Here is a 27,080-nt window from a genome sequence, read left to right as displayed (position 1 = left end):
TACAATAGTCACAGTATGTTTCCACCTAAAGTTTGTTTTCAAATACCGACACTTTTAAAGTTCATAGTCAGTAGTTTTTCATTTCTGCAAATAATTATGTCTCTCCCCCCTCTTCTTCCTCCACATCAGGAAACATTAGGGGATGGTCCCGAGCCCACAGAGAGAATTATTTATTTTTGTGAAGCTGAGAACAATAACGTTGGTGATAAACTCTCCGCTACAAGATGATGTCGGGTCAGCTTAACATGGTTACTCACTGGCTGTGTTGTACTATCCTAGAGATTGTAATTCATTGAGAGAAAATGATCTGACCGTACCACCCCCTCAGTTCATGGTGGCGCACCATTAATTATTGGGCAGCACAGGAATTGGTTGGCCACAGTGTGATTCCTTCACAGATGTGGCTGTTGGTAACATGTAAACCCCTCAGCTAAGGGTTCAGCCAACTGTTCCAGAATCCAGAAGGTTTACTTTTTCATTTCATATGACATATTGCTGTACATTATGCTGCTGACCTGCCATCAATAAGGCTTTTCGTACAACATTTAGGGAAAAATAGTTATGAATCTGAAGTAATGCTCTATTGAATGTGCGGCTGATATCCCACGTGAAATTAAAATGATGCACTTGGACCTGTATAAGCGCTTATGTGTATTGATAGCGCTAATCTCTTCACCATGAATTGTATTCTTTCATCAGGAACTGACAGTCAAATTGGAGTAAAACTTTTCCTTTTCGTAATTCCCTCTGCGGTGTGAATATTTCCTCTTACTTCTAAGTTTTCCACATTTCGATAGAATATAAAAATAACTGAAACCATGTAGTTTATGCAGAAGACAGATGTGTGTTGTGCTCTGTAAACATGATAAATGGAGCACTCTGCAAAAGATTATTTAGTGAATAAAAACTGAATGTGATGAATGTAGAAGGGATGACTGTAATGACTGTTCAAGCCTGGGGTATCACCACATGCAGCCTATACCAGATGCAGCTCAGCGGCAATTAGATCAGCATTCAAGATGTCCACGGTTTCTGTGCAACATAAGAAATAGGAGCAGGAGTAGGCCATTCGGCTCCTCGAGTCCTGCTCCGCCATTCAATAAGATCATGCTGATCTTCTACTACAACTCCACTTTTCTGCTCTATCCCCATACCTCTTGATTCATTAGTGTGCAAAAATCTATCGAGCTCAGTCTTGAATATACTCAACAACTGAGTATCCACAGCCCTCTGGGGTAGAGAATTCCATAGATTCAAAACCCTCGGAGTGAAGAAATTTCTCCTCATCTCAGTTCTCAACCCTTAACCTGAGCCTATGACCCCTGGCTCTAGACTCTCCAGCTAGGGAGAAACAGCCTCTCAGCATCTACCCTGTCACGTCTTTTAATAACATCATACCTTTCAATGAGATATGAGTACGTTCATTTGAGAACATTTAAATCAGGTAAAAAGTGAACTATTTGTGCTGATTCTCAGAGCAGTATCCAAGATTTCTTTCTAAATTAATGTAACGGCTGATGGATATCTGCAAGCATACAGAAGTTAAATCTGGCATTTAACTGTATTTTATAAAAGTTGTTTCTCCAGTCTGACCACGCCCGCAGTTACAAAGGGTGGTACCTTAACTGCAAGTCTGTGTTTCTCCTCCAAATGTTATGCATTTTATTCTTGAAGAAAACGGTTATTCCTGTTTCCTCAGACTCTGAACATAATTGCACCAGGAATTAATGCAGAAGTTCATGTCGGTCTATTGCCTCAAGTAAAGGAATTGACTTAATTTATAGGCCACTCTGTTGTGGCTTCCCTGCATGCTGTTTATTTGTGAAATGTTTCTCTCCATATGAGGGAAAAGTTAGTAATGGATGCATTTGTTCCCGATTGTGTTTTTCCCCCTCCACTTACCGACTCCCAGTGAAAGCTTATACACATCAAGAAAAAAGTTAACTTTGGCCATTTGCAAGGGAACTTCATCAGAAGACAGACTAGCTGTAAAAGTATATAGTGTATCATTTCCTTTCTCCAAATACTTCATGCCAGCAAAGCACTTACTGCAATCTGCCCTTCAGAGCTTTGTGCAAGGTCACTTAGATCAAGTACGTATGGGTTTTTTTTTTTAAATGCTTTAGCACACAAGTTAAATTAGGCACAGAGGGATACAGAATTACTGCATGATGCTGCAGCTTTTTAAATGGATTTGAAAGTCTGCCACTTTGAAATATTAGCCCTTAAATCATTATTTTTTTTAGAAAATGCTTATTTCCCCCCAAAATTGTGTCAGATAACAGAATCCATAGTGTTCGAGGGCCTAATTTAAAACGCATTTCATGACGCAATCCACTGTTAGGAAAGAACTAACCTGAGCATGTGGGCTGCATTAAAGACAACATCAAACTCCATGCTGTCCAGTTCAGCCGCTTTCTCAGCCATCTGAGCAGCTTCCACCAAGCGAGCTTCCTCCAACAGAAACTGACCTGTGAGAAAACATAAAAATGCAAGTATTTCTTAGGAACAGAAAAAGACCATCAAGACCAACAAACTCAACTCCTTCCCAATGACCAGTCCATCTATCTTGGGCCAGGGCCTCCCATAACATGGCAGCGATCTAGTAGTGCTGTTTCCAGGAACTTCCTATTTGCCTTCCAAGGGACAACACCTCTGTCTGCCCCTAGCTAGCCAAACGATGGCAAGGGGGCAGAACTAGGGATGGGGGACACCCTGTGCCAGTTGTTACATTTCTGAATTTTGTGAATATTCTTTCGACGAAAGAATTTGGAAAAAGAATTGAGCAATGTATATTCTCCCAATATACAGAGGCACCAAGGTGAAAGATGGTTAATATGTTCTTCTCTCGAAGACCAAACAATAAGCAATTTGTTAGCTAATCTGGAAAATGCTGTTCTCCAGATTTCTGTGGATCTTCTGATGAAGATACAACGGATGATTAGGAAAAAACCCCAAGGACCTCATGGTCTTGTGGACAGTGCACACAGGCTGTACAAGGGAAAACCCCTAAACAACTCATTTTAAAATGATACAGAATCTTAATATTAATAAAATTGCATAAAACTCTGGGCTTAACAATAAGATGCAACACGGTTACAATTTCACCATTTCAACGGGGCTGAATTTGCAGTCGGAGGCTTCCTGCGGGCGGAAGCCTCCGACCAGCAAAAATCTAAGCACTTACCTTCTGCCTCGGGATCCACAGTTACTTGTGATCCTGGGCCTGTAGGCGTAAGCCTGAGTAGACGCCCACGTATCCCAGGGGCACATGCAGTTCGCAAGCCCCCTTGGGATCAGCTGGGCCAGCCCAACCAAAGAAGGGAATCCCCATTCATGCTTATGGGGATTCTGTATGTACGGAGCTCCCATAAAGTATGAATGGGAATACCCCCAAAAAATACATCTAGTCAGCAAATTTTTAAAAAAAACATTACATATTTAAGATTAATTAAAATGGCATTTAATTAAATATTTAAAACAAAAATTTAATTTTTTGAAAAATAAATTTACGTTTTAACAGGCCTAAATCTAAACTTGCCTTTTTGCACAGGGTTGTTAAATGTATAAATGATTAAAAAAACATAAAAATAAAATGTTATCAAACTCTTACGCTGGTAAAAGCAGGCCTTACGCCAGGCGTACACTGGGCAAATAGCCTAACTCTCCGCCCGTGGAGGCCCTTTTCCCGGGAATGTGTGTGATCTGTCATGCGAATTCTTGATAGATCGCAAGTTCTGGTCTTAGTGCCTGTGCAACACTTGCCTAAACTCGGAACTTGTGCGGCCCCTACGGGCGAGAGTGCACCTCATACGCACCAGTAGGGGCCATAAATTATGGCCATTTGCTTTACTAACTCTCAACAAAACTGGAACAACTTTAGAGGAGAAAATGTTGAAGCCAATATCAAATCGCGAGACAGTAGAGTCTAGTTATTTATGTTTACTTTTTTAACGCTTGTAAGAACATTTTTTTTAAAATCTATATTCAGTACCTTAATGTGTGACTCATGACTGTTAAACAAATCATTAAACTGTCAATCTTTGCGCCATGGATTGAAAATCAAGAGGATCATTTTCAGCTTGACTGCTTCAGTCGTAATCTGGCAGAATGGATCACCCTCCAATCAAAGAATTGCCCGATTTTCATATCCAATGATTAGATTTCCATTGCTTTGAAGCTGAAAATTACTTCCAATCAGTTTAACATTGTCAGCCTTGATTCAGTGGTCACACTCTCACCTCTGATTCAGAAGGTTATGGATTCAAGTCCTGCTCCAGAGACAAAATCTAGGCTGACACTCCAGTGCATACTGAGGGAGTGCTGCACTGTCAGAGGTGCCGTCTTACGGATGAAACAGTAAACGAAGCCCCGGTTCATAAAAGATCCCATGGCACTATTTGGAAGAAGAGCGGGAGAGTTCTCCTTCGTGTCCTGGTTAACATTTATCCCACAACCAACATGCTAAACCAGATTATCTGGTTATTATCACATTGCGGTTTGTGAGACTTTGCTGTTCACACATTGGCTGCAGTGTTTCCTATATTACAACAGTGACCACAGTGTTCATTGTCTGTAAAGCGCGTTGGTTGTGAAAGGCGCTATATAAATGCAAGTTATTTCTTTCTTATGTATAACATTGAGTAATTTAAAATACTCAGGTCCTGAAATTACATGGGTTAGCACCAGAAAAATGCTAAGCACCAGTTATCTGAAATTTCTCTCTCCATTATTTCAATAGATACACAATTTTATGTTACCAATTTTATTTTCAATCGGGTTAGCACTTCTGATAGAAGAGCAGAAAGACAAATATCACGCAAATGCATTAAGAATGTGTCCATTATTGTCTGACAGCATAGTCTCAAGGTCATGAAGCGGTATTATTAAGTGAACTAAAATTCTGGAAAGTGGTGATTTTTTTTTAAACTCCTTTGTTCTAAATCTGCTGTCAGTTACGTTCAATGAGCTATTTTTTGTTTCACAGGCATAAACAGAAACACAAATCGACAGTGGCAACACTTCTAGAATACGCTGTGCCTAAATAGTCTATAATCATAGCTTCAAATGGAAGGTCAAAAGAGAGAGTTGATAGAAATTCCACAGTTTCTATTTAAATAGTAATCAGGGGCGTTTTCAAATCAGAACTTTTTAAACAAATATGTTCTTCAATTGAAGTCTCCCAGCTGAATTTGAGGCCGTGTGTGGCATGTTATATGTCCTTCAATTCAGCTCTACCCAATCTATAAACACATATGTGATCTTTAGAATCTTGATGTATAATAGAAGTATTAAAAATAAACTAAAATGGCTATACTTGATTATTATTTTTATTATCATTTAAGGGTAAGTCACTTTATTATTTTACATCTCGTTCCTGATCCCGGGCCATGTGCCAACTGTAGCTCAAAACATTATTCTGAACCAGCTGCTAACAAATGCACAAGAGTAGTCCAAAGGTGATTTGACCTCACTGCCATGCATTTCATTACAGTAATGAACCTGAAACCAGACATAAAGCAGAATGGGGGAATCAAATAAGAGCAGGAGTAGGCCATTTGGCCGCTCGAGCCTGCTCCACCATTCAATATCGTGGCTGATCTGATCTTGGCCTCAACACCACTTCCCCGCCTGCTCCCCATAACCCTTGACTTCCTTATCTTTCAAAAATCTGTCTATTTCCACCTTAAATACATTCAATGACCCAGTCTCCACAGCTCTCTGAGGTAGAGAATTCCAAAGATTCACAACGCTCAGAGAAGAAATTCCTCCTGTTTTAAGTGGGTGACCCCTAATTCTGAAACTATGCCCCCTCGTTCTAGATTCCCCCACAAGAGGAAACATCCATTCTGCATCTACCCTGTCAAGCCCCCTCAGAATCTTATATGTTTCAATAAGATCACCTCTAAGTCTTCTAAACTCCAATGAGTATAGGCCCAACTTGTTCAACCTTTCTTTATATGAAAATGCCTTCATCTCAGGAATCAACCTTGTGAACCTTCTCTGAATTGCCTCTAGTGCAAGTATATCCTTCCTTAAATAAAGAGACCAAAACTGTACGCAGTACTCCAGATGTGGTCTTACCAATGCCCTGTACAGTTGAAGCTCCATCCCCCTTGCAGTAAAGGTCAACATTCCATTTACCATCCTAATTATTTGTTAAGTTTTTGCATTTCATGTACAAGGACTCCCAGATCCCTCTATACCACCACATTTTGTAATCTCTCCCCATTTAAATAATAATTTGCTTTTTTATTTTTCTTACCAATGTGGATAACCTCACATTTTCCCAATTATACACCATCTGCCAAATTTTTGCCCACTAACTTAGCCTACCTATATCCCTTGGATATTGTTTGTGTCCTCCTCACAACTTGCTTTCCCACCTATCTTTTTATTATCAGCAAATTTTGGCTACATTACACTCGGTTCCTTCATCCAAGTCATTAATATAAATTGCAAATAGTTGAGGCTCAGCACTGAATCCTGTGGCACCCCACGAATTACAGTTTGGCAACCTAAAAATGACCCGTTTATCCCAACTGTCTGCTTTCTGTTAGTTAGCCAATCCTCTATCCACGTTAATATTTTACCGCACCTCCTTTTCTTTTCTGCCTATGAGCACATGGTGAAGGGCATTACTACTCCAATGTACCATGCTATCATATAGTTAAAAAAAGGCCAACTATATCACAACACTTAAAGGCAATCCAAAGAGTAACCTATTATGCAATCCATACACATGGGATTGTAGAGACGCTTCTGCTGAAGACAATTCTATCTGCCAAGTCTTGATCAGAGTGAGGTTTAGAAAATTATTTCTCAAATATTAAGGTTTTATTCAGATAATCATTAACATGGCCTAAGCATAATGACATAAAATTACAAGAGGAACTTCATTATCTTCTTTAAACACTGTATAACCATGGATGCTTTTGTTTTTGACCTAAATCTTAAGTATTGGTTTGCAACTCAAGGGCATACATTGAAGCAAATTGTTGTGATCTTGTACAGATCATGGATTAGATCCCATGCAGTTTTGTCCACCATACTGGAATTAAGGAAGGTTCAGAGATAAGCAAAGCTGATTGAGATGTTTAAGTAATGAAGAAAGTTGAACGTATTTTTAATGAAGGAATGATTAACAAGGACGGTGACCCAATCGTTAAAATATTGAGAAGAATAAATAATGTGGATATAAACGGGCTAATTACTTTGGATTGTGATCACAGGACTAAGGACACAAGGAGAACTGGAACAAGCCTCAAGCAAGAAATTTCCTCCTGACAGAGTGATAGGCAACTGAAAAATCAAACTTTCTGCAAAGGTTAATGCCGTCGATTAACTTCTTTAATAAAAGAGCTGGTTAAATATCTGGTTAGGAATGGGACTGAAGGTTAGATGTGGACAGAGAAAATCAAATATTCCATGGATCACAATAGTTCCTGTGCTGCTGGGCTCCTGTGGAAAGTAGAGTTGAATAATGGAGGTGCAAGGATAGCTATTCTGTAATTTTGTTGAATTATCTTTAAGGCTCAGGGGCACACTCTGCAGAATGCTCTTTAATGATTAAATAATTTTGGTAGACGCATGCTAGGATAGACTGCAAATGGTACATGGATCGAACATGCTTGATGGGCAGGGTGGCCTTTATTATTCAATGCTTTCTTGTGTTGCCTTAATGAGAAGCAACAAAATGTGGAATCTTGTGTCAGCTTGGCATAGTGGGTAGTACCTTTACCGCTGAGTCAGGAGGTTGTGGGTTCAAGTCCCAATCCAGAGCACATAAATCGAGTGAAGTAATGAGGGAGTGCTGCATTGTTGGAGGTGCTGTCTTTCGGCTGAAACATTAAGCCATCTTCCCTCTTAAGTGGACGTAAAAAATCTCATGGCACTGTTCAAAGAAGAGCGTGGGAGTTTTTTTGGTTTCCTAGCCAATATTTATCCCTCAACAAACACCACTAAAAACAAATTACCTGGTCATTTGTCTCATTGTTGTTTGTGGGAACAACTGTGAGCAAATTGGATGCTGTGTTTCTTGCGTTATAACAGTTCAAAAGTACTTCACTGGCTGTAAATACATTTGAATATCCTGAAGTTGTGAAAGGTGCTATTTAAATGCAAGTCCTTTCTTTCTTTTCCATCGCACTTTATCAAAGAAGAGCAGGCAGCTCTCCCAGTGTCCTGACCAACACTTATCCCTCAACTAACACCACCAAAGCAGATTGACTGATCATTCAGCTCATCGTTGTTTGTGGCACTGTGCTGTACACAAATTATGTCCAGAAAACAATAGACTACAAATTAATTCATTGGCTGTGAAACATTTTGTGACATCCTGTGGATGTGAATGGCATTATGCAAGGTCTTTCTTCTTTCCAAAAGTAGGGCCAAGTTAAACACCGAGTTAAAAATGAACTCACCATAATGCATGTAGCAGTTTCCTTTTGCCGGATCTAGCTGGATAGCTCGTAAAAAATATTTTTCAGCTTCTTCCTTACGCCCCTTTGAATCAACAAAGAAATCCTAACTCAGAAAAAGGCTTAAACATCTCACAGCTTTCATTTTAAATCATGAGCAACAAAACAAGGTTCTGGCTAACGTTACCTCATTACCTCCAGTAGACAGATTCCAAACACACAATATGAGTGCACACCAATTTTGTGCATATATAAATGTTAAATAGTACAGAGGTGATTAGTTTATGTCACAGGTGATTATTTTAACATTTATATATGCACAAAATATATCAGTGCTGGTTAAATTTTCTTAATGCATTATCTAGGTCATAAACAGAATTTATCCAGTATCGATATATTTCAAATTAAATCCTGCAACAGGTGTGTTCAAACCTACAGCAACATTTTCCAGTTGCTGGTTCTCCAGGGTCTCACTGTAAATGACAACTGATTCTTGTTATTGGTTGAGGTTAGCACATCTCAAATGAGGACATTTATAACTAAATGTAATACACGTCAATGAGAAAAGTTTAAAGAAAGTTCAATATCCACAATGCTCCACATGTTGAAGAACTAACAAACTTTACAGTTCCCCATACAGCATAGTCCCAGGTCAACCTGTCAATTTAGGGCAGATGCTTGCCTCGAAGGATTGGAGGCCTAATCCACGATTGGCACCATCATCTAGCAGTTGGCTCACGATGCCTGGGAAGAAGTCATCTACTGTCCATTCGTAAATTGTGTGTGAAATGGAGGAACGTTTTATAAGGGGAAAAAAAACAACATACTATATATACTTTGAGCTGCAAGCTCTGCGTAACGTTCTTAGAGGTTTGTATTCTTAAAGAGGTATTGTCTTTTGCAAAAATGGCTTGACAAACTTATATAATAATAAATCTGCTGTAATATTACTGTTTGGTTCAATATCACATCTGTGAGCTAAAACTTAAAATCAAAAGGTGGTCAGCCCAGGGAGACAATTATTTCCCTAGACATCCCACCAATCTAAGAGTTAAAGTGAGCCACTAATTCTCATAGAAAGGTAGATAGACAGATATAGGTAGCAAGATTAAACAGTGGGAGAGAGAGAGGGAGAGAGAGAGAGAGAGAGAGAGAGAGAGCGAGAGAGAGAGAGCGCGATATGCGAGAACCACATGTAGAAAGACTCCAACTGAAATTAAAATGCTGCATCTTTAAAAATGTTACATTATATAAAAATTCAGATCATTAATTATTGCATGGTAACATAATCTGCGACATAAGCATTTATGTAATACTGTATAGCCTGATATTTGTTTAAATGTTACGTGTTTAAATGGGTCCCACTGCATCATATTGATGGATTTGCCCTGTGCATAGTAATTTATTTTACACAGCATAGTTATAAACAGACTAAACTGTACAATTGGCATATACAATCATAAATCAGCATTAGACAGAATTGGACTGATTGGTCAGCATAAGCACATTCTGTCTGCTGAAACCTGTGGCACTAAATGTATTTAACATGCAAAGAAAAAGCTAAAACTGTATAATAGGAAAAGCAAACATTTCCCCTTTAAAAGATTGCTTGCTATATAATGGAAACATGAAGCACCACTAGATTAGTTATGGTGCATGCAATACCTTAAACATTCACTCCCTCCACCACCGGCGCACCGTGGCTGCAGTGTGTACCATCCACAAGATGCACTGCAGCAACTCGCCAAGGCTTCTTCGACTGCACCTCCCAAACCTGCGATCTCTACCACCTAGAGGGACAAGGTCAGCAGGCACATGGGAACACCAACACCTCCATATTCCCCTCCATGTCACACACCATCCTCAATTGGAAACATATCGCCATTCCTTCATTGTCGCTGGTTCAAAATCCTGGAACTCCCTCCTTAACAGCAGTGTGGGGGCACCTTCACCCCCACAGACTGCAGCGGTTTAAGAGACAGTTCACCTCAACCTTCTCAAGGGCAATTAGGGATGAGCAATAAATGCCAATGACACCCTCATCCCATGAACGAATAAAATAAAAGGTCTCAAAAGCCCAAATTAAAAAAAGGCCCCTCATCTCACAGCAACTCACTGGAATAGTATGGCATTTATTATTTAATATTCATTAAGTAAACTGACTTTTCAATTTAAATGACAAATTCTTGCCATCTGTCTCTGTTGATTTGTATTCAATAAGAACTCAATTGACTTAATTTAATTTGTGGCCTATCCCCAGGATGCTGCAAACAAGTGCAATGCCTGATGCCATAATGTGCACTTCAATGTAAATTAATGTATTTGGATAACTAGACAGACACCAATCAAAACATGTATCTTTGTGTTATTGTTATATATCAGAGTAAGAAAGGAACATGTGGTTTTTGAAATATGTGTAACTTGCACAGGAAACAGTGAATTGAAGTCTGGAATGACTCAGTGCCAAACCAAAATAATAAACTAGGCAATGAGGTCATATCTTTGGTTTGCTAGTTCTAGCCTAACATTGGTATTACTCACTGTTATGGTAGAACCCTAATAATACTCTATCAACTAACTTTCAGATGAGAGGCCCCAACTGCTCTCTCAGGTGATGTAAAAGATCCCACAACACTATTTGAAGAAGAGCAAGAGAGTTTTTGTGGTGCCCTGGCCAACAGTTATCTCTCAACCTAACCAAAGACAAATGATCTGGACATTTGTTTAATTGCTGCTTGTGAGACCTTGCTGTGTGCCAATTGTTTGCCTTGTTTCCTACATTACAACAGTGACTACATCATAAAAGTACTTCATTGGCTGTAAAGCACTTTGGGGCATCCTAAGGTCATGAAAGGCACTATATGAATACAAGTTCTTTTCCTATCTTTCTCTACATAAAATATCCTAGCCAATACGATTTCCAATTCGTTCCTGATAAGATGATTTTCAAAGTAAAATGTCTTCAGCAGTGGACTGCTACCACACAGTCAAGATTTATAGTCATAGATTCAAGATCCCACAGTTGATTGTATCGTGAGTCTGCCTGTCAGAGTTGGAACATGTTTTTACAGTTTTGTGTGTCCTGCTGGATATATTGCCTCATCGAACTGGGATATTCAATATCGAATGTAGAGGAAAAACACATATGCCCACTTTGTTCCTGCACTTGTGTGCTACTCTCTGGCTAATCATGGAGTGATGCTGGCACGGAGTATGGGAGATATGTTGTTAAGTTCATAAATAAGGTAATGTAACTGAATACTATAGACGTGAGTAAGTGTGACCTTAGCTCCTTTATTCGAACTCCAGAGTGTTGGTACAGCATAGGAGGCCTGGTTATATACAGTGCTCCCAAGGGATGTGGGATCCCTTGGGACTCCAGCAGATATGCCCTCTGGTGGTGGTATGATACAGGTTACATAGGGTTGGTTACATAATATATGTAAATTGAACAAAGGCTGCCTTCGGAAAGTAGCTCCAGAAATAGAGGTGAAACAGTCCATCAAACACACATGTAAAGGCCAGTTTGTTGGAAAGCTTGAGATAATTAGTTTACAATTCAACTATATTTGAAGTACAGGTTTAGGTGCCCAGTCATGATGTAATCCAACTCAATAAAGGAAATATTCCAGCAGCCATTGGTGCCAAACATTTAGGGAATATAAAAGAGGTGGAGAACAAAAAAAATAAATAAACAATGAAAATATCTGGTTACTGTGGAAATCAATTCCAACTTCTGGAAGGAATGATCACACAGGCAAGAATTATGAGCCTTTCCAATACCAAAGGAGATTTTATTTGACAAATAAAATGGGAGTTCTGAGTTGCTGGCTTAAAAATACTGGTCAACCCCCAGTCATGTGAGCTGTGCCAAAGAGAGTAAAATGGGGCTACTTTAAAAGCAGACAGGGATCTGATATTATTGACAGAAGAAAAATAAACTATGTGAGACCGTCAACATTGTCCCACTTCTACATTGCTCCCCAGGTGGTGTTATCACAGCCGAGGTTATATATTACACAAGAGCACAAGAAATAGGTGCAGAAGTAGGCCATTTGACCCCTCGAGCCTGCTCCACCATTTAATAAGATCATGGCTGATCTGATCATGCACTCAGCTCCACTTCCCTGCCCACTCCCCATAATCCTTTATTCCCTTATCGCTCAAACATTTGTCTATCTCCGCCTTAAATATATTCAAAGACTCAGCCTCCACAGCTCTATGGGGCAGTGAATTCACAGATTTACAACCCTGCGAGAGAAGAAATTTCTCCTCATCTCAGTGTTAAATGGACGGCCCTTTATTCTAAGACTATGCCCCCTAGTTTTAATTTCCCCCATGAGTGGAAATATACTCTGCATCCATCTTGTCCAGCCCTTTCATTATCTTATATGTTTTGGTAAGATCACCTCTCATTCTTTTGAATTCCAATGAGTATAGACCCAACCTACTCAACCTATCTTCATAAGTTAACCTCTCATCTCCAGAATCAACCTAGTGAACCTTCTCTGAACAGCCTCCAATGCAAGAATATCCTTTCTTAAATATAGAGACCAAAACCGCAGTACTCCAGGTGTGGCCTCACCAATACCCTGTACAGTTGTAGCAGGACTTCTCTGCTTTTATACTCTATCCCCCTTGCAATAAAAGTCAACATTCCATTTGCCTTCCTGATCACTTGCTGTACCTGCATACTAACTTTTTGTGTTTCATGCACAATGACCCCAGGTCCCTCTGTGCTGAAGCACTGCAATTTTTCTCCATTTAAATTATAATCTTTTCTATTTTTTCTCCAAAAAGTGGATAACCTCACATTTTCCCACATTATACTCCATCTGCCAAATTTTTGCCCCCTCACTTAGCCTGTCTATATTCCTTTGCACATTTTTGTGTCCTCCTCACAATTTGCTTTCCCACCCATCTTATTGAATGCCTTCTGGAAATTCAAATACACCGCATCCACTGGTTTCCCCTTATCCACCCTGCTCATTACATCCTCGAAGAACTCCGGCAAATTTGTCAAACATGATTTCCCTTTCATAAAACTATGCTGACTCTGCTTGATTGAATTATGCTTTTCCAAATGTCCTGCTACTGCTTCCTTAATAATGAGCTCTAGTATTTTCTCAACCACAGGTGTTAGGCTAACCGGTCTATAGTTTCCTGCTTTCTGTCTCCCTCCTTTTTTTTTTTAGAAATTGCTGGAATTTTTCAAACCTCGACAATGGTAATTTACCTGGAGGAAAAGAGGATTCACGTGCAATATTATTTCTGTGTAGTATATTGCCAGCTGTTACACGAATATGATGCCAAATTGACACCAGTAAACAGATAAATTTGGCACCAGAACTGTAGTGTGACACTGATGAACCTGGAGCACCTAAACCACCTCTGGCAAGAATCTAAATGAGTAACTTGATGTTGGAGTAATGCTGTGGTAATTTCAATATAACAGTAAGAGTGCCATGTTGCTCTTGAAACTGTTGCCCATTGAAATTGTTGGATCTACTTACAGTAGTCTGACCCCTTCATTCCCAGGGCTACTAGTAGTCAAATCAGTTTGAGTGCATGTGCTGTGATGAAGTGGGCCTTATAAACTGAGTACACCAATTTCCTTTGAACTCTGCCAGTGTGATTTTAAAAGACCCTCAATTGGGCCAGCACCCTGAAAATGTCTGCTGCATGAAACAACAATAGCAACACCCATCATAATACCATTACCATGGAACAGCAGTGCAAACAGGACATCGCTACCCCATATGTGCCTTCTAGTCAACAAGTGATCCACATTCTCATACTGAAATTAATAACTATAATTTAATTAGAAAAATATGATTCTATATTATTCAAACATATTCAGGAAGCAGACCTAACGTGTTTTAACTAGAAAACCATCTGACTAAAGAAAATGTGAACAAGTTAAATATCCCATGGTTCAGGCACAAATGATGAAGTTAAGCACTGAGATCTACAGACTTGCTTGCAAGCTCCTTATCCTGGATGCACAAACTCACAAGGGACAAGTTGTGAAACATGAGTTACATAAAGACCACGCTAATATTAAGAAGGTCAACTCACAGTGAGTGCCAAAAGTTTCCCATATGTGAGATGGGCAGGGATATGATCGGGCTTGGAATGCAGGGACTCCAGGTACCAGTGCTCAGCCTCTGTCAGTTTGTTCAGTCTCATGTACGCTTCACCTGTGGGTACAGACAGAGGTCACAGGTCAGTGCAATGTGTATCTTTAATGAAACTCTCTCATAACGTGAGCATACCAAAGAAAATCTTTTAAATATGTCCAACTCCTGTGTTTCGTTATAATATGACAGGTTAACAAATGGGCAGATTCCACACAACAGAGGAGCCTAGCCTACAGTACTTTGATGTCCAGTTTGAGTAATGACCTTTTGAAACTCAACCGTGCCGACTGGAAATAGAAATGAAGCATGTCACCAGTGAGCTTACTCCTCCAAAGCACTATTCAGCCCAGAGACTAATATATTACAACAGGTAAGAGGCCAACATCCTCAGAAGCAGCATTAATCTAACATCACATTCCTGAGAAAACAATGCAGCCCTGACCAAGGAGACAACCAAAATGGGTATTTGGTGCTTGGCTCGAACTTAAAAGGACATGTTTAAATCTACAGGTACAATATTTGTTTTTAAGCATTGGATTGTCTGAACTATATTTATCAACCCCCGTCCAGATACGTCTATGCTCAACTAGGGAGTCATTAGTCACAAAGACAATTTTAGAATATTACCGATATTCACGTATTTCCTTTGTGACTGCTCAAACTAAAACTGAATAGCTTAAGATAAATCATGTTTTGCCACAATAACACTTTTCCTTGGACAAGAGGTTTTTATAGACATGTAGTGAGTGATAGTCTAACTAAGTTTAGTGGAATGACAATAAATTTGCAATATGCTTTGACTCATTTGGTGGTTGTAATGAACCCAATCTGTGGATTGCAACACGAACCAAGCACTGGTACTTGTGCAACCATAGGCTCAAACACAAGATCTATTTAAGTTACTCTTTAACAGCACTTTTAATGTGGTACTTTGACTAATATAACAAGAATTGTTATTTCACTGCTTAATAAGCAACATATGTTGTGCTCTACATTGCTATTTTAATGTTACCTTACTTATGTCTCCGAGCTTGATTTTGATTGAAAAATTCATCAGCTTAAGGTTTACTTGAGGCTTTTGACTGGAGCCAGTTCCATCAGATGATATATTATTACTGGGCTAGTTAATTCAGAAGGGCTGCTTTACAGTAATTGATTGAAAGGATGACATTATTACAGACCCATTGCACTGAACATATCCTTACAAAACACAAACACTCTCTTCTGTACATGTGACTAGCGTGATTGCAAGGCATTTGATGGTACACTCACCCATCATATTGTATAAGCTCTGCGGTGCAAACTGTTTTGGCATCTTCTGTATTGCCTCCTTATAAACAACTAGTGCATCCTGCGGTGAAAAAAAGAAATAAAGTTGCTTCGAACACAAAATGTATTTAAAAAAAAAACAATGTATTCTTTTTTCTCCTGATTTTACGAGGCCATATAATAACTGCATCAACAGAGTGGATAAAAAATCTTCTCCCAGGCTTGTACCAACCTGAGTCAACAGCTAGGTAGTGCACAAGAGCAGTCGGGTAGAAATCCTCTCTTCTAATTTTCTGATGAACGATCTCTGCCCGAAATAGCAACCTACCTTTTCACTTTTCAGATTTTGATCGATCTGCTTTGCACTTCCAGCATTTGTATTTTTGTATCCAAAAGCAGTTAATTGGTGTCTGTTAAAGTGGGGGTGTCTTGTAAGCTTGGGTACATAGTTATGGGTTTACAGGGTTAAGGATTCTGTGGCTATTTTTTGCCCCACAGACAGACTTAGGGCCCAAGTTTCGGGCCGCGGCGGACCTGGACGCCCGTTTTTCGCGCCACAAAGTGCGCCTAAAAAAAACTCACCTATTCTCCGGCTCCCTGCAGGTCCTCTGGAGCTGGGCACGGCGCAGCATGAGCTGTGGGGGGCGGAGCCAGGTCTCTGCGCTGAAAACAGTGCTGGGACCTCTGCACAGGCGCGCTACAGTGGGCGCACATGTGCAGTAGCTACAGGCGCCCAAAACTGTGGGAGGGGCCCGAAGCATGCAGCCCCTAGCCCTGGCCAAATGGCCTCACTGGGGCTGCGTGGATAAGGCTCACCTCCCACCCGACCGGACCCGACCTGACTTGACTCCCACTCCCCGGACCGGTCCTGACCCGACCCCCGCTCTCACACCCCCGCCCCGGCGACCCGACCTCCACTCCTCGCCTCCCCCCCGCCCCAACCTCCGCAACACTCTCTTCCCCCCCCCCCGATCTCCGCGACTCTCTCTTCCCCCCCCCGACCTCCGCGACTCTCTCTCCCCTGACCTCCGCGACCCCCCCTCCCCCGGACCCAGGACCCAAGACCCGATGCCACCTACCTGTAAATCCAGCCCGAAGTCTTGGGCCCGGCCGTTCAGCCTCCTTCTCTCCCTCCCTCCCCTCTCCTTCCCTCCCTCCCTCCCCTCTCCTTCCCTTTCTCCCCTCTCCTTCACTTCCCTCCCTCCCTCCCTCCCCTCTCCTTCCCCCCCCCCTTCTCGCTGTCAGAAACACAGACACTGACAGACAGAGAGTGAGAGACACACACAGACAGACAGAGAGATAGAGACACTGACAGAGACACACTGGGGGGGCATCCCAGCACGCTATTGGAGGGCTCCCGGTGCTGCAGTCAGTAAGTAGAAAATGTTTTATTTATTGATTTTTAAATTTTTTTATTTTTTATTAATTTTTTTTGATTGATTTATTGGTTGGTTTATTGATGTATTTATCATTTATTATTGATGATGGCCCTTTATTTGTAAAACTGAAGTGTTTAATGTTTGTAAACTTCCCTTTAAACCCCCCCCCCCCCCATTCCCTATGCCTGATTTGTAACCTACGCCTGATTTTCTCAGTGTAGACAAGGTTTTTCTGAGCGTACAAAAATCTACACTCACTCCATTCTAAGTTAGTTTGGAGTAAGTTTTCACTGCCTAAACTTTCAAAACGGGCGTAAGTGGCCGGACGCGCCCCCTTTTGAAAAAAAAAAACTGTTCCAAACTGAAACTGTTCTAACTGACTAGAACTGGAGCAAACTAAATGCCGAGAATTGCAATTTCTAAGATACTCCATTCTAAACCAGTTGCTCCAAAAAAAAACAGCAGCAACTCAGGCCGAAACTTGGCCCCTTTGACACAGTGACTTCAATATGTGTTTTGGCCAGAAGGTTACCTAAAAGGGAGTCATTTCTCCAGACAGCACGATGCTGGGTCGATCATTATTGGCAGTCAAGAGGCAACTGGATTATAGCACAGGCAGTTGTTTTTCACAGTCTTAAACAATGGCTCATTCGTTACCAATCTGTGGTCATCCAGGACACAGCTAGCATCCTGGTGTTGACACATTTCCTTGGTATTTACTAGGCTTTCAACAGGGACTTTTAAAAAAAGAGCCAGGAAGTCAGTGTAGGCAAGGCAGCAGTGAAAGTGAATCAGGCAGCAGCTGTGTGCAAGTGTAGAATCTCTGCCTTATTCAGGGAGGTTGTGTTTTTACATTAAGTAAAAGGCCCACCAAAGCGGGTTCTGCTTTTGTAACAATACACAAACAGAAGGTGACTTTCCCCGGATTGTAACCTACTGTGGAATAAAGCAGTTTCTGAGCCCAAAAGAACATCTTGTCTAAGGGTAGGTTTTAACTTCCGATGGGGGCAGAAAATGGGCAGTAGCTGATAAGCCGCCATTATATATCCTGCCGAATTTTTCTTTCCATTGAGGTTGAGTGTCAACGCAGCCCGCTTCTGGAGAGGTGAAAGAAGTGCACAGACTTAACGTACGGAGGTTCGGTCAAGATCACAAGGACGTTTCCTTGTTATGCTCCCGGGTCTTGCTACCACACTAGCAGATACAGCGCAAGTGGCCAAACTGCTGAATGGAGCAACCGATACCACCAGACCCGAATTCATAACAGTTACCATGTCACGATTTTCCCACTGTGGGTGATTAGAAAAAGGATGAAGCTTGCAAATAGCACAGTTCAGAAAGAGTGCTATTTGACACATTATAACAACAGCTGCATTTAGGGTTAGGGTTAGAGTTAGGCATTTATGTCGAGCCTTTAAGACAGGCAAATGTCCCAAGGCACGCCACAGGAACATAATCAGTCAAAAATTGATGGGGATATGAAGACGGGTGACTAAAAACTTGGTTAAAGAGCTGGGTTTTAAGGAGGTTATAGGGAGGAGAGAGAGGTGGAGAGACAGAGAGGTCTAGGGAAGGAATTCCAGAGCTTAGGACCTAGAAGGTTGAAGGCACAGTCACCAATGATGATGGGAGTGGGGAATACATAAGAGGCCAGAGTTGAAGGAACACAAAGTTCTTTGAGAGTTGTAGGGTTGTAGGAGATTACAGAGTTAGGGAGGGGAGAGCCCATGCAGGGATTCAAACACAAGGATGAGGATTTTAAATTCAAGACGTTGGTGAACCAGGAGAAAATATAGGTCAGTGAGCACAGAGATGTGTGAGTGGAAATTGTAGCAGGTTAGGATTAATGGGCCCAAATTTGGCCATCCGGTTTGTTCGGTGCACCCCCGAGCCCTCCGCCGACATTTTACTTCAGAAGCAGCGGCAAAAAAAATCCGTGTGATCATGGCCGATTCTCAGGCCGTCTGTGGAGCTAGCGTGGCGCAGAACAAAGAGGGGGGGGCGGAGTTAGGTCCCGGCAACCTCTGCACATGCGCGCTAGAGTCTGCACGCATGTGCAGTAGCTCCTGGCAGGCCCTTTCTGCAAACGGACGCTGCATGCAGTGTGGGAGGGACCAGAGCACGCCATCCCTAGCCCTGGCCGAATGGGCTCCCACATCGGAGGCCTGCTGCGTTCCCTAAGGTAGGACTTCTATTTTGTATTTGTTATTTACTGATTGATTTTGGTGCTTTAGGGGCAGGGTTCCTTCTATTTTATTTGTTAATTAATTGCTTATTACTTTTTGTGTTTTGTTTGGTGCTTGGTGGTGCTTTAAATGTGGTTACTTGCGCCGATTCCTTAACTGTAAGTAAGGTCTTTTTGTGCGGACAAAAGTGGACACATACTCTGCCCCAAGTTAGTTTAGTACAACTTGTTTCTGGCCAAATTGGCATAAATGGTGTAAGTGGCTGGGAACACCCTCTTTTGTAAAAAAAAAACTGACCTAATAAAAAAACCTAACTAACTCACTTACACTGGCGCATATTAAATGGCCTTATTTGCAACTAAAAAGATACACCAGAAAATCAAGTTACACCAAAAAAACGGTGCAACTCATGGGGAAATTTGGGCCCAATGTTCCCATTCACAGTTTCGCACATGCGCGAAATTTAACATGGGAAAAGCAGGACCCGGGCTGCGGGGACTGGCAGAGAACTGCACGGCCGCGCGGACTAGAGGGATTGTTGGTTAGGATATGGGCAGTATTGATTTGTATCAGCTCAAGTTTATGGAGGGTGAAAGATAGAAGGCCAGCCACGCGAGCACTGGAATAGTTGAACATTATACGCTGTAAATACATCTGACAGTCAGACATGCTTTTTGGATCACGGGTTCAAGCCCACTCCAGAACATGAGCATATAATCTACTTCAGTGCAGGGAATGGCAAATTGTCAGAGGTGTTGTTCTTGAGATGAAACATTGGATGTCATTGTTAATTTCACCCTAATTGGGCACAAAGTCAGTAGTGCATTCTTGGTACCTGCCCAAAGCCACCATTGGGAGACCAGAACCATTTCCAAGGTTGAGAAAGAGTGCTATTTGACACATTGTAACAACAGCTGGATTTATATGGCACCTTTAAGACAGGTAAATGTCCCAAGGCATGTCAGTTGAATTTAACCAACGAGCTGCCAATGCCAAACAGGCTCCAGCTCATCGGTTTTAGAAGGCCGAAAATCAACAGACTTCTGCATGGAGATGTCCAGCACATCGGGGCTGCTGGGGATGGGGCAGGACCCCGGGATGGGGATTGAGAACAAGCCAACAGCAGACCGCTGCAGTAAAGTGGGGCCCATAGTAACATTACTGTTGCTCTAAGTCCCACAAAAATTCACAACCCCCCCCCAAAAAACAAATATTACCCAGCATTATAAAGTTTGCAGATGATACAAAACTTGGCAACTTAGTAGATAGCGATAAGGATAGTTGTAGACTTCAGCATGACATAGACAGGATGGTGGAATGGGCAGTAGCATGGCAGATGGAGTTCAATGCAGAGAAGTGTGAAGTGATGCACTTTGAGAGGGCTAATATGGAAAGAAAGTATATTATAAATGGCACGATTTTGAAAAGTGTTGATGAGCATAGCGACCTTGGTGTCCATATACACTAATCCTAAAAGGCGGCAGGGCAAGTTAATAAGGTGGTCAAGAAAGCATATGGGTTACTTAGGTTTGTAAATAGAGGTACAGAATATAAAAGTAAAGAGATAATGCCCGAACTTTGTAAATTACTGGTTACACCTCAGCTGGAGTATTGTGGACAATTCTGGGCACCAAACTTCAGGAAAGATGTAAAAGCTTTTGAAAGGGTACAGGGGAGGTTTAATAGGATGTTACTGGGGATGAGGAACTTCAGTTATGAGGAGAGGTTGGAAAAGTTAGGAGTGTTCCCCTTGGAATAGAAAGGGTTAAGAGGTGACCTCAGAGGATTTCAAGATGATGAAAGGTTTTGATAGAGTAGATACAGAAAAGCTATTCCCTCTAGCAAGTGGGTCAATAACCAGAGGTCACAGATTTAAAATCATTGGCAAAAGATGTAGACAGGAGATGAGGAGAATTTTTTCACGCAGTGGGGCCGATTTTCATCAAGGCCTCTGCCCGCCCAAAGTGGCGCCAATGGCCGGTGAGGTACCGGACAGCACTTTGGGCGGGATATTCATGGCAGAGGTCCATCGAAGGTCAGCGGGCGGCAAATGGACGACGTACGCCGCCAATCTGGGTGGCAGCAGGTCTCATTCTCGGTGGCAGAGGCGCTTGCCGCCCAAGTGCAGCCGAGGATGGAGTCGGGCCCGGGAAGGGCCGAAGACTTGAAAAAAAAAACCAACAGCAAAGAATTTTAAAAGTTTCCGAAGATCTTCAGGGGACCCCGTGCAGGTGAGTCGCTGTTGAAAAAAAAGTATTAAAATGTTCACTTGGCTTTTTTTTCAGGTTCTTCAGACTTACCGTCGGGGACAGACCAGCCTCCAGCCAGCGGCCCACCCCCCCGTACTGCCGCTGACCCCCTGCCCGCAGGAATCTGGGAGCTCAGCGGGCAGGAGCTCAGTTGTACCACTCGGCTGTCCGCTGACGTCAGCCGGCGGCTCTCCCCTCCTGCCCGCTCCAGGCCACCCTGAAAGTGGCACTGGGCAGATCTTCAGGAGAAATGCCGGCGGGAGTGGACGGCAGCCGGCAATGAAGTGATGAATTTCGGCCCCAGTGAGTTATTGGGCTCTGGAACGTTCAAACTTAAAAGATGGTGGAAGCCGATCCATAAGTAGATTTAAAATGGAGTTGGACAAGTACTTGAGGATAAGGAACTTACAGGGTATGAACAAAAAGTACGGCTGTGGGACTAAGCATTACTGCTCTTTCAATAAGCCAGCACAGGCACGATGGGCCGAATGGCCGACTTCTGTGCTGTAACTTTCTATAACTCTATGGCTGCGGTTTCGCCTACTGAGGCGAGTCCGGGAATGCCGGGGTCTAGAACAAGGTTCCGGCCCGATGCTGGTTGCAGCCTGCTCTCTGCAACATCAACACCACCTCCAATGTGCCAGCGCAGCCTTCGATCTACTGAGGAAAAGAGTGTTTGAAGACCAGGAGCTCAAATCCAGCACCAAGCTCATGGTCTACAGGGCAGTAGTGATTCCGCCCTCCTATATGGCTCAGAGACGTGGACTATATACGCAGACTCTTCAAAGCGCTGGAGAAGTACCACCAACGCTGCCTCCGCAAGATCCTGCAAATCCACTGGCAGGATAGGTGCACCAACGTCAGTGTTCTCTCTCAGGCCAACATCCCCAACATCGAAGCATTGACCACGCTCGATCAGCTCCGATGGACGGGGTATATCGTCCGCATGCCCAGCACGAGACTCCCAATGCAAGCACGCAGAACTTCAACCCCAGGTGGGCAGAGGAGACGCTTCAAGGACACCCTCAAAGCCTCCTTGATAAAGTGCAACATCCCCACCGACTCCTGGAAATCCCTGGCCCACGACCGCCCAAAGTGGAGGGAGAGCATCTGGGAGGGCACTGTGCACCTCAAGTCCAAATCGCCAAGAACAAGCAAAAACCAAGCATAGACAGCAGAAGGAGCGTGCATCAGCAGAAGGAGTGTGCTCCCCAACCAACCTTTCCTTCAACCAATGTCTGCCCCACCTGTGACAGAGACTGTAGGTCCCTCATTGGACTGTACAGCCACCTGAGAACTCACTTTTAGAGTGGAAGCAAGTGTTCCTCGATTCCGAGGGACTGCCTATGATGATGATGATGATGTATACGGTAAGCTGATAACTCACTCAAGTCTACGACTGTGTAGCTGCTGGAACTCTACATCAACTCCTGTCCATGTACCATGTAAAAAATCTAACAATTTTCCAGGCTCCCCGACCACCCTTTTCTTCAACCACTGCCTGCCCCACCTCTGAAAGGGAGTTCAATGCGGGAATTACAGTCTCTGTCAGAGTGGAAGCAAGTCATCCTTGACTCCAAGGGACTGCCTATAATGATGATTATGCTCTCTACATCACTTTACAATGATGGGGCTTGTTAAGCCCGCCCAGCGAGGTTCCCGGCCAATTAAAAGGAAGCGGATCTAATGACGTAATTTGATAATGCGTCATCAGCCGGTTTCCTTAAAGGGGCCATGACCAAATTGATTTTTTACAGTTGTACTGTCAGTGCTCTACAGCATTGAGGTGCTGCATAGACTGAAACACTGCACAGAGGTGCACGGCTGTACCAGGTTCTCCCATGACTCCCTCCAGATGCTTATGGAGGGAGTCACAGCACGCAGGGAGGTTCTCTTCCCTTCCAACGGGCGGAAGAGACCTCCCCAGGAGACCAACGCAGCCTGGTTGTACATGCACAGGAGGACACAAGCTGGGATGTCATCAGGAGGACCAGGCTGCAGTGGCACAAACCTTTCAATGATCCCAGATCAGGAAACGTTACTGCAAAGCCACACTCTACCTCATCCAGCTATGCCACTCATCACATCCCCATCACTCTGTCTTCCCTACCCGACTCCTGCAAATCCTTGCTCACACCAACTTATCTTGCACCTCCACCCATCTCTATCTACATTATCACTTTCCCATCTCACTAGTCACACCTCACACTCACCCTCATCCTAGTCCAATCATACCAACTAACAACACGCAAGGGTAGATAAGTGGATCTTTTAGCCAACGTTCATGTAAAATTTCTGTTAACATGTTGTCAATCATTGAAATCTTTATTTTCAACACTTTGCATTCTTGGACAGATTTGTGTGCACCTTTGGAAGTGGCTTCGTGAGTTGCAATGAATGGTGAGACATAACGGTATTCCCCCGCAATGGTGATGAGTGTGAAAGCAATGGCTTGGACATTGTAGGGATGTTTTATGGTGTTGGTGTGGAGTGGTGCCAACCTGGCACATCATGTGGCAGTCAGGGTGTACAGCGTCAAGTGAAGTAAATCTGGCCATGATGAGGCCATCCCTGGTGTCCCGGGCAGCACTGTGGTCAGGTGCTGATGCACTGTGTCCTGTTCAGAATCAGGTGATTGCGGAGAAGGTTGGTGTTATTGTTGGTGCTGCTGGTGTGCCTGGTGATGCTGGTGTTGGTGTTGGGGCTGACTGTGGTGGAATTCTGAGGACCAAGGTGAGATTTTTTTCAAGGGCACCGATGCTGATGGAATAGCTGGCAGGTGAGGTTGAGATGACAGAAGCGATCTGTCAATGGTGAGAGAGGTTGTTCGAAGGAGATGACAGTAAATAGAGAGTTTACTCCAAACACTTCCAACCTGCATAAAGCTCAAGTGTGTCTTCCAAATGCTGAAGGCTCCAGCTTCTAAGATTGGATACTGAACAGCTGTGAAATGGTAGCTTTTATACCACATTTGCAGCTGTCAACTATTCAGAAGAATGGATGCTGATGGAACACCCGACCTACTTACCTGATGTGAGCTCCGAACACCATGAACTTCATCAAAAAGCTGGAAAAATGCTAAGTACAGGGCAAAATGGTGTTTAATTGGCTTTTAACTCCCTCTTAATGATCTAAATTGGCTCCCCCACCACTTGGTGTCGGGTCTGTTAAGCGCTGACAGACCCAACACTTGGGAACTTAGCATGAAGGCGGATTGACAGCGGGCTCCCGACCCGCTGTCAATCATTTCTATTTTGACACCTGACCTGCCTCCGATCCCGTCCTCTCAGCGCCGGTAAAATTCCGGCCTATGATTCAATGAATTATACAAAACTGCTCACTTTACACCAATGAACAAATTTTTTGTCAGCACATCGCTGTAAGCTCTGTCTATCTATTTTTCTACCCGCGAGTTACTTCTCAGTTGAAAATGTACGTAGTGGTACATTCAACAGGCAGAATGCAACCCACTCCAATGCTCCTTTAGTTGAAAAAGGCTCAGGGGAGTACTGTGTTTTTAATTTTTGATTAATAGTTGAAAGATATTTATGTGGGATAATCCAGATAAGCTGGAGAGCTTGTTTAGAATAGGAACCGGCTGCAAGATGGGAGACAGACACCACATAGCACAGTAGAGGAAGTAGCTGTGTCAGTCTTCAATGGCCCCTTCACGTTGCAGATACCAGTTTGAGGTCAGTATTTGCTTTAGAGCAGTGCAAGCCAACAGAACCAAGTTACACTGCGAGCCACCAACCTTTCTCCTCATGCAAAGCCGAGTTCTGAGTGTACATACATAAATGCATGCCCACTCAATACACAACAAAGTTCTTTTATGCATTCACATTATTAAAGATTTTAGTGCCGCGAAAGAGAAAATCATTACATATTTCATGTAGAGAATTATAACAGCTATCTAAATCCTCTCTCATTCACTATCTGGTTTAACTAGTTGCCCTTGAAACACCCCCATTCTAAGTACTGAATGGCTACCAGTACCCACATGAGTAGCACATTCCATTGTCATCAAGTCCCGCAGTAACTTCAACCATGTAAGCATGGATGGAAGGTCAGATTAATAGAAACATAGAAAATAGGAGCAATAGTAGGCCATTTGGCCCTTCGAGTCTGCACCGCCATTCAATATGATCATGGCTGATCCTCTATCTCAACACCATATTCCTGCTTTTTCCCCATACCCCTTGATGCCTTTTGTTTCTAGAAATCTATCTGTCTCCCTCTTAAATATGTTCAGTGACTTGGCCTCCACAGCCTTCTGTGGTAGAGAATTCCACAGGTTCACCACCCTCTGAGTGAAAACATTTCTCCTCAATCTCGGTCTTAAATTTCCTACCCCGTATCCTGAGACTGTGACCCCTTGTTCTAGACTTCCCAGCCAGGGGTAAACATCCTCCCTGCATCCAATCTATCCAACCCAGTCAGAATGTTATACGTTTCAATGAGATCCCCTCTTATTCTTCGAAACTCTAGTGAATACAGGCCTAGTTAACCCAATCTCTCAACAGTCCTGCCATCCCAGGAATCAGTCTGGTGAAACTTCGCTGCACTCCCTCTGTGGCAAGTATATTCTTTCTTAGGCAAGGAGACCAAAAGTGCACACAATACTCCAGGTGCAGTCGCACCAAGGCCCTGTGTAACTGTAGTAAGACATCCTTGCTCCTGCACTCAAATCCTCTTGCAATGAAGGCCAACATATCATTTGCTTCCTAACTGCTGGTTGCACCTGCATGTTTGCTTTCATTGACTGGTGTACAAGGTCACCCAGGCTCCTCTGTACATCGACACGTCCCAAGCCATCATCATTTAAATAATACTTTGCCCTTATGTTTTTCCTACCAAAGTGGATAACTTCACATTTATCCATGTTATACTGCATCTGCCATGTGTTTGCCCACTCACTCAACTGATTTAAATCGCCTTGCAGCGTCTTTGCATCCTCCTCACAACTCACAATCTCACCTAGTTTTGTGTCATCCGCTGTCAACCCACCTCCACGCTAATTTCCCAAGTGTTGGGTCTGTCAGCGCTTAACAGACCCGACACCAAGCGGTGGGGGAACCAATTTAGATCATTAAGAGGTAGTTAAAAGCCAATTGAACATTATTTTGCCCTGTACTTGGTTCCCTCATCCAAATCATGCCATGTTACTTACTACATTGACACTGATTCCATCAGCTTATGACTGCCATGTTTTATTTTTTTGAATCGAGAGGGAATGATCTCTGTAGCTGTAGAATAGTGAACTGTCTCAATGGGTTTGACTGATACTTTAATTTTGTTCGGCAGGATTACAGGACCAAGGCGGGTAGATGGAGTTAAGATACAATCAGCCATGATCTACTTGAATGGCCAAATAGGCTCGAGTGGCTGCTCCAATGTTCCTTACATGTTCACTGTTACAATTGCACTTCTTACTCTG

General features: G+C 42.8%; 1 protein-coding gene across 2 annotated transcripts in view; it reads right to left on the bottom strand.

Annotated features, from left to right (window-relative positions):
• LOC139281413 (protein O-mannosyl-transferase TMTC2-like) overlaps positions 1-27,080 on the bottom strand; it is a 156,432-nt gene that overhangs the window by 17,412 nt on the left and 111,940 nt on the right. For both annotated transcript variants that reach the window (XM_070901573.1, XM_070901574.1), the window contains 4 exons: positions 15,833-15,911; positions 14,499-14,620; positions 8,424-8,505; positions 2,357-2,471 (listed from right to left, as the gene is read on the bottom strand). In XM_070901573.1, coding sequence (XP_070757674.1) covers positions 2,357-2,471; positions 8,424-8,505; positions 14,499-14,620; positions 15,833-15,911 — 398 coding nt within the window. The remainder of the gene's footprint in view (positions 1-2,356; positions 2,472-8,423; positions 8,506-14,498; positions 14,621-15,832; positions 15,912-27,080) is intronic.

Source organism: Pristiophorus japonicus, chromosome 15 (assembly GCF_044704955.1).
Source record: "Pristiophorus japonicus isolate sPriJap1 chromosome 15, sPriJap1.hap1, whole genome shotgun sequence".
Lineage (NCBI taxonomy): Eukaryota > Metazoa > Chordata > Chondrichthyes > Pristiophoridae > Pristiophorus > Pristiophorus japonicus.
Note: the sequence above shows the minus strand (reverse complement) of the source record. Positions and strands in the feature narration are given on the sequence as shown.